The 8,294-nt window shown below is 46.8% G+C and overlaps 1 protein-coding gene across 17 annotated transcripts in view; it reads right to left on the bottom strand.

Moving 5' to 3' along the window:
* Window positions 1–6,529, bottom strand: part of SORBS1 (sorbin and SH3 domain containing 1) — a 127,858-nt gene extending 121,329 nt beyond the window's left edge. For 14 of the 17 annotated variants that reach the window (XM_087702591.1, XM_087702575.1, XM_087702574.1 and 11 more), the window contains exon 1: window positions 5,385–5,434. In XM_087702591.1, the coding sequence (XP_087558717.1) occupies window positions 5,385–5,419 (35 nt within the window). In that variant the 5' untranslated portion in view covers window positions 5,420–5,434. Of the gene's footprint in view, window positions 1–5,384; window positions 5,435–5,893; window positions 6,037–6,159; window positions 6,259–6,344 lie in introns of those variants that run through there. The other 3 variants (XM_087702578.1, XM_087702583.1, XM_087702579.1) reach the window with 3 other exon arrangements.
* Window positions 6,530–8,294: the final 1,765 nt, after the last annotated feature.

Here is an 8,294-nt window from a genome sequence, read left to right on the forward strand (position 1 = left end):
CCATTTTCGCCCTCCCCAGGCTTCAGGAAAGCGTCCAGAGCCCGGGGAGGCATCATGCACGCATACGCAGTATGGGTGGGGAAGTTGAGTGTGCACGTGTGTGCATGCGCGATAGCGCGTATGCACAATTTTGGCACGCAGTAAGAAAAAGGTTCTCCATCACTGCCTTAGCCAGTTGAAGCAATATCTTCATTGATTTATGGATGGAAGTTTCTTTTGGATAAATGGCACCCTTGGTGGTGGGGTCAGAACTCTCATCCTCTTCCTTGGCAGCAGAGAAAGGATCCATTGATAAATATATTTTAAAGGTGGGAGGTGGATGGGCTTTATAGAGGTAGGGAATCAGTTTTTAAATGGATTGTAAAAATAGAGGAAAGCAGATTCATGGAGTGCAGGGGTGGGATTCTACCGGAGTAGACCGGTTCAGGCAAACCGGTAGCTCTGGGAGTGAACTGTGTAATTGTTTGATGAGAAATGCATCTGTACCACCAGGCTCAAAGCGTGAGGAGGAAGGGCAAGCAGTAAGAATGAAAGTGAAAGCAGCTTATAAATATAATATTAAAGAGCTCCTGTCATTTCAGATCCATCATGGCATCGCCTGTTAGCGGGCATCTAGTCATCTTCTGGCTGTCACGTCCCTCACCTTGTTGTGTCACTGCCGCATCACCAGTCGTCCGCGGGACAGAGATGACAGTTGCTCTTTAAAAAATATGATTTAAATCAAGTTGATTTAAATCAAGCCTTTTTACTAGTGATTTAAATCACGATTTAATTTGTGATTTCATCAACTTGATTTAAATCGACTTGATTTAAATCAAATCCACCCTGACATCAAATGAAGGGAGATTGCTCAAAGGTTCCTGATGCTGCAAGCTAGAAGAGGCAGTCATGACGGAGAAAAGGCTGCCTTCCATTGTCCCTTTCACTGTTGAGAAGGGGAAGACTGTCCCTCTTCCTTCCAGAGCAAGGAGGATGAAACTCCAGCTCAGTTAAAGTGACAGCAGCAGTCAACCAGCTCATGGAATGGCTACTGGCCAAGTCAGCCCCATCTGAGAAGGCTATAAGAGCTGCCTCCTGCCGTCCCAGGGGGGAAACCGCTTGGCCTGCTATGTCAGTCTTTAGCCTGGAAAATATCACTTCCGCTTGTGCCCCAGACACAGCGATATCCACTCCTGGCCATGACTTCTATCCTATTTCAAGGCTGTCGCTTGCCCTGCTATTTCAGCCAGAAAATAATACTCCTCAAAGGGCGGAAGGCAATAGTAGCCCAACTCCCATTTTCTTCGCTGGGCTGGCCTCCTACATCTCTTCATGGCACAGCTGAGTTACACCTCTGCAAAGAAGTTCTCATTCACATCTGGATACCCAAGATGGAGTGAATGAACGCAAGAAGCAAAGGGAACTCCAAGGAGATCCCGAGACACCACCTCAAAACAATTGATCTAAAGGCAGAACAAGTCTCCCAATTGTTCCCAGTTGCATTTCCAACAAGAACACACCCTCTTGCCTTTGAAACAGGTTCAAAAATACATTCCATCAGGGGTGGAATTCTACCAGTTTAACAACAGGTTCGCTGAGTGCACGCCTGATGTTTACCGAAATCTCACCTTCAGCATTACTGTTGGCGAGGAAAACAGCTGATTCGAGGCAATCTCTGCCATGCCAATCAGCTGGGCTTCAGAAAAGGAAATATAGGTTAATATAGCGCAGGAGCAGGCAGGCAGGCCCATTTCAAAGTCAGAGTGAACCGGTTCACTCCCAGCTGATAGTCAGAGCTACCGGTTTGCCTGAACCGGTCCACCCCGATAGAATCCCACCACTGCACTCCATGAATCTGCTTTCCTCTATTTTTACAATCCATTTAAAAACTAATTCCCCACTTCTATAAAGCCCATCCACCTCCCACCTTTAAAATATATTTATCAATGGATCCTTTCTCTGCTGCCAAGGAAGAGGATGAGAGTTCTGACCCCACCACCAAGGGTGCCATTTATCCAAAAGAAACTTCCATCCATAAATCAATGAAGATATTGCTTCAGCTGGCTAAGGCAGTGATGGCGAACCGTTTTCTTACAGCGTGCCAAAATTGTGCATAACGCTATCGCACATGCACACATGTGCACACTCAACTTCCCCACCCATACTGCGTATGCGCGCATGACCCCTCCCCAGGCTCCGAATGCTTTCCTGACACCTGGGGAGGGTGAAAATGGCCTCCCCTGGCCCCCTGGAGGTCCTGCGTAAGCCAGAAACAGATCATTTCCAAACTACCGGTTGGCCCATTGGGGCCATTTTTTGCCCTCCCCAGCCTCCAGAGGCTTTCCTAAAGCCTGGGGAGGGCATGAAATCAGCTGGCCGGCATGTGAATGCACCCCAGAGCTGACGGCTGCTGTGCCACCAAATATGGCTCTGTGTGCCACCTGTGGCATGCATGCCATAGGTTCGCCATCACGGGGCTAAGGTATTCAAACTTACCAGCATTACCTTTGTCTTCTCCCCCAAAGATCCTCTTAATGAAAGCTCATAATCTGCAACTGGTGCAGAATGTAAGGGGATGGCAAAATGAGACCATACAATGCTATGACAGAAAAGGTTGCACTGATTGCTGGAAGACTACTAGGCCTAAGGTAAGATGATAAATTCTGTCTGCAAAATTCTTAAGCAGGTAGGGGAGGAGAAAACCTGCCTATCAAGGTCTACTGGGGATGCTGCTCCTGGACTCTGCACTGGGCCGGGTAGGGCCTTCTCGGTGGCAGCACCGCAATATAAAACTCTTCTCTTAAGAGAACTCCTGCTAACTTCCAGGTTAGCTTCTTTTAAAAGTCTGAAGATGAGCTTGCTCACCCTATAATTAGACCACAACCAAATTATCTCCTACTTTTTAGATAGGAATTCTGTCTTATTCAATATCCGTAGTTGACCTGTTTGTTTGAGCAATAGCATAGACTTATATACCACCTCACAGTGCTTTACAGCCCTCTCTAAGTGGTTTACAGAGTCAGCCTATTGTCCCCAACAATCTGGGTCCTCATTTTACCAACCTTGGAAGGATGGAAGGCTGACTCAACCTTGAGTTGGAGAGATTCAAACTGCTGAACTGCTAGCAGTTGTCAGTCAGCAGAATTAGCCTGCAATACTGCATTCTAACCACTGTGCCACCACAGCTCTTTTTAACTGTTCTTCTGCAATAGGTGAAGGGTAAAGGTTCCCCTCACACATATGTGCTAGTCGTTCCCGACTTTAGGGGGCAGTGCTCATCTCCGTTTCAAAGCTAAAGAGCCAGCGCTGTCTGAAGACGTTTCCATGGTCATCTGGCCGGCATGACTAAACGCCGAAAGTGCACGGAACACTGTTACCTTCCCACCAAAGGTGGTCCCTATTTTTCTACTTGCATTTTTATATGCTTTTGAACTGCTAGGTTGGCAGAAGCTGGGACAAGTAATCGAGCTCACTCCGTTACATGGCACTAGGGATTCGAAACGCTGAACTGCTGACCTGATCAACAAGCTCAGCATCTTAAACATTGAGCCACTGTGTCCCTTCTTCTGCAATAAAACTGTACAAAAAAAAATAACAACCCTATGAAATATGTCCTGGGAAGCAAAAGATAAATGGCCAATTCTCGCTGGCTTTGATTTATTTTTAGAATTGGTTTCCTTAAAGTCTTTTATGACAAGAATTAATACCAGACAACTAATCAAGCAGAAAACAACAGCCTAATCAAGAAAAGAACACTCCCATCAAAACTGACAGTGCAAGCTACTGTACATAAACAGAGAACAAACCCCACTCCCTTCTAAAAATATGTAAGTGTAGAATAGGTGGAACTTGGCTTTAAGACCAGAGAAGGAGATTCAGATTCCTTCTTTGTGAGAAACAGATGCAAATGTCCATCTGTTTTCAGACCGTTCTAATACCCGGCCATATTTTAGGACAGCCTTTTCTACGTATGTCCTCTGGGTACTTTAAAATTATAACTCTACAAATGCTTAGGAAACATGGTCTTGGTAGTGCTGGCTGTGTTTTCTGAGAGTTGCAGTCTTAATATGTGTATATAAATGCATCTATATACGAGGGGGGGGTTGTTGCTGGATGGAAACATCATATTTTGCCCTTTCCTTTGTCCGTCAGAAGACAGAGTCAGAAAACTGGTGAATGCTGAAATTTATTTTGCGGTGGCAAAGTTCTTGAGTTACAGCACTTGAGGAATTCCAAGAGGTTATAACAAAAGTATTGTTTATTGCTAATTTTTAACACGATTAGCTATGCTATCCTTTGTCATCAAATATGATCACATTCCAATGTCTAAGTGAACCTATTTCTTTTTTTAAAAAACATATAGGATATATTTAACTATATTACATATATGTAAACAATAAGGGAACCTATTTCTAATCAAGGCTGGCAATTAGATAACAAAAACTTTGATTATTTTACTTGATAATCAAGTCCACTGGTAACAATCGTATTTTCCGTTCCTAAAGACCAATTCCAGCCCAAGTAGGCTGGGAAGAAAAGAGGCAGCAACACTCAGTGCTATCCCAAAAACTATCCAAAATGTACTCCAGCCGCAGGAATGAGTAGTAGCAAGCAGAGAAGTAGAAGAAAAGCCAGGTGACCGTGACAGAAATGCCCTGTCACATACATTGCAATATTGCTAACAACAAAAAAGCATTTCTTCACCTCTCATCAAAATATGAAACTGTCTTTAATCCGGTCATTAGAATGCAGGGATAGAAGTCCTGGAGCAACTGGATTTTCCTCCTTATGCAGAAAAAAACAATTACTATTAACCTGCCTTCTATTGAGGACCTGTACACTGCACGAGTCAAAAAGAGGACCGTGAAAATATCTACACACCTCTCACATCCTGCACATAAATTGTTTCAACTCCTACCCTCAAAACGACTACACAACAAGACAACTAGTCACAAGGACAGGTTTTTCCCCAAACACCATCACTCTGCTAAACTAATAATTCCCTCAACACTGTCAAACTATTCACTAAGGTAGCATTACTATTACTATTAGTCTTATCATTTCTATCACCCATCTCTCCTACTTATGACTCCAGGACTGTAACTTTGTTGCTTGTATCCTTACAATTTATAGTGATATTGATTGTTTCCTGATTGCTTATTTGTACCCTATGACTATCATCTTGTTGTACCTTATGATTCTTGATGAATGTATCTTATGTACACTGAGAGCATATGCACCAAAGACAAATTGCTTGTGTGCCCAATCACACTTGGCCAATAAAGAATTCTATTCTATTCTATATTCTATTCTATTTGTTTCTATTCTATTTAAGTTCTGTTCTGTTCTGTTCTCTATTCTATTCTCCTGCAGATAAGCGAGGTTCACATCTATTTGACCCTGACCGCAAAGTGTGGGGAGATCCACAGCACCGGAGCATCGAATTGCCTGGCTTTCCTCTTTCCATTCCACCGACTTCGATCCATAGGATCCTTGCTTTAACGGAGCTCAGCCACGGAAGCATCTTAGCTCTTCCAACAATACGCTAAGCCAAAGAAGACCAAGCCGATCTTCTGGCGACATCCAGCCTCCCGGTCTCAGAAAACGCATCGGATGCTAAGGATTTTTTCCCCCGCAGGAAAGTCTCCCAACTCCTCGGCGCGCGTCAGTCGGACGATGCCCCGACGTTTCCCCTCCCAATCCCCAGCCCGCTTTTTCTGCCCCGGCAATGGGGAAAGGCAAAGAGACGCGCCGGGGGGGAAGGACAGGGTTCTTGCGCAGGAAAGACGGGCCGCAGCGCCAACCTGGCCGGTAAAGAGGCGCTTGCCCGTCTGCGGAAAGGGCACCGGCTTCTCCAACCCTCCCTCCCTCCTTCCAGCGCCGCAACCCCGGCAAGGGCGCGGGGAGAGCTAACCTTAAAATAGACTCCATCCGCGTCCCCTCGGGCGGCCGGAGCAGGAGCTCGGCCAGGGCCAGGATGTGGTGAGCCCGGGAGACGCCGCCTCCGGGCAGGACGCGCGGAGGAGCGGAGCCGCCCAGTCCGCTGCTGTTACTACTGGCGCGCCGCCCTTTGACCAACGCTCCGCTCTGGGCGCCAGTGCCAAAGCCGCGCGGCCCGCCCCTCTCGGGGACCGCAAGCTCGCTTCGTCCCGCTCCGCTGCCACCGCCGGCCACTCTTACCTCACGCGACGGCGGCGCCTCCTCCTCCTCCTCCCAGCCGCGCCTTACAGGCCTGCGCGCGTTTTTGGCCCCAGGCGCCCAGCGGAGCCGGACTCTGCCCCCCGCCGCGCGAGCCCCGAGGATCGGCCTGGGCCGCGCTCGGGGAGGGGGGGGAAATTGGAGCGCCGGAAAGGCGGCCCGCTTGCCTTTGTCTCTCGCGCAGCGGCAGGAAACCGGGCATTGCCGGGGCCGGGGGCGCCTCTGAGCAGACCCAGCCGGTCTTGGCTTTCTTTTTCCCCGCCCGCCCTTCTCCAACAGGGCAGGTGAAGGAAGCTGCCTCCCGGGTAACGGTGCGGCGGCAGCGGCCGAGTCCGCGCGGCACACGCCGAATCAGGCGCTCGAATGGGAGCTCTGCCTGGGTCTGCCGAGGCACTGGAGCGGCAACTCCCGCGCACAAGGCTGCGCCGGCGGCACACAGTGCGCAGGGCTTAGGAAGCGCTGGGCTGCGTGGGTGTCGCGGGAACACGGCCGTTCGCGGATAAGGGTGTAATAAATCTACACACCACCACACAAATGCGTGCACAAGTATCACACCACATACCGGGATTTGCAAATGCGGCCCTTGATGTTTCAGGGCAAGTCCCTGAAATTTGCCAGAGATCAACAATATGATTTATTTGCTTATTAGTAATTTATGACTATCATTAAGTGTTGTATCTTATGATTTTTGATGAATGTATTCTATTTTATTTTTCTTTATGTACACTGAGAGCATATGCACCAAAGACAAATTCCTTTTGTGACCAATCACACCATTCCATTCTTTATTCTATTCCATTCCATCCCACCCCATCCCATTCCATTCTCTATTCTATTCCATTCCATTTCATTCTATTCTTTATTATATTCCACGCCATTCTCATATTATATTATATTATATTGCATCCTATCCCATTTCACCCTCTATTCTATTCTATTCTATTCCTTTCCATTCTATTCTTTATTATATTCCATCCCATTCTCTATTCTATTCCATTCCATTCTATCCCATTCCACCCTCTATTCTATTCTATTCCTTTCCATTCCATTCTTTATTATATTCCACTCCATTCTCTATTCTATTCTATTCTATCCCTTTCCATTCCATTCTTTATTATATTCCATTCCATTCTCTATTCTATTCTATTCTTCAAAGGGCAAAGGTCTCCCTTCCTCTCCTCATTTGGAGAAACTGGCCATCTTTTAACCTACACTACCACCCTGTCAGCTGTGCCAAGGCTGGAGGGGAGGGGGGCTGACTGGGAGCAGCCGCCACCGCAGCGGATCCTATGGATCCCTCCACTACCGGCTAAGCTCTGGCTGCACATCTTTAAGTGCATGGGAGATGACAAACGAAAGGGAGGCAGTGGGATAAGGCTGAGGCCAGAGCAGTACTGACCTACACGGGGCTCCATTTCAAAATTAAATACATTTTCCTTTTCAACTACTGTGTTGTTCAACTGTCAAGTTGTGAATGCTCCAACACTGGAAGTTTTTAAGAAGTTGGATAACCATTTGTTTGAAGTGGTGTAGAGAAAGCCTAAGCAGGGGGTTGGACTAGAAGACCTCCAAGGTCCCTTCCAACTCTATTATTCTATTCTACCTTGGCAACTTTAAGAATTCCCCAGTAGGGCTGTCTTAACAGCATTATGGGCCCCCGAGCAAAGCAGTGTACTGGGGCCCCTACGACAACTACTCACAGGAATAAAAATGTAAATGGTCGATAAAATCCAACATATATTTATTTTATTGGCACTTCCAACAAAATTGATGTTGAAACATTAAAAACATGCTGTGCAGCAACAACTAATCAACATGATAAATATTGGAACAATACATGAGGCTTGAAAAACACAATAATACTCCGTAAACCATACAGTTGGTGTATTTATGTGATACAAGGTGCATTGAAGGGTTAACCAGAGGTGATATTCATCAGGTTCTGACCAGTTCTGGAGAACTGGTAGCAGAATTTTTGAGAAGTTCAGAGAACCGGTATCACCTCTGACTGCCCCCCTCCCATCTATTCTCTGCCCCCCTCCCATCTATTCTCTGCCTCCCGAGTCCCAGCTGATTGGGAGGGAATGGGGATTTTGCAGTATCCTTCCCCTGCCACG

Source organism: Thamnophis sirtalis, unplaced genomic scaffold (assembly GCF_051295495.1).
Source record: "Thamnophis sirtalis isolate CommonGarterSnake01/CBP01778 unplaced genomic scaffold, rThaSir2_p1.2 scaffold_15, whole genome shotgun sequence".
NCBI classification, from domain to species: Eukaryota; Metazoa; Chordata; class Lepidosauria; order Squamata; family Natricidae; genus Thamnophis; species Thamnophis sirtalis.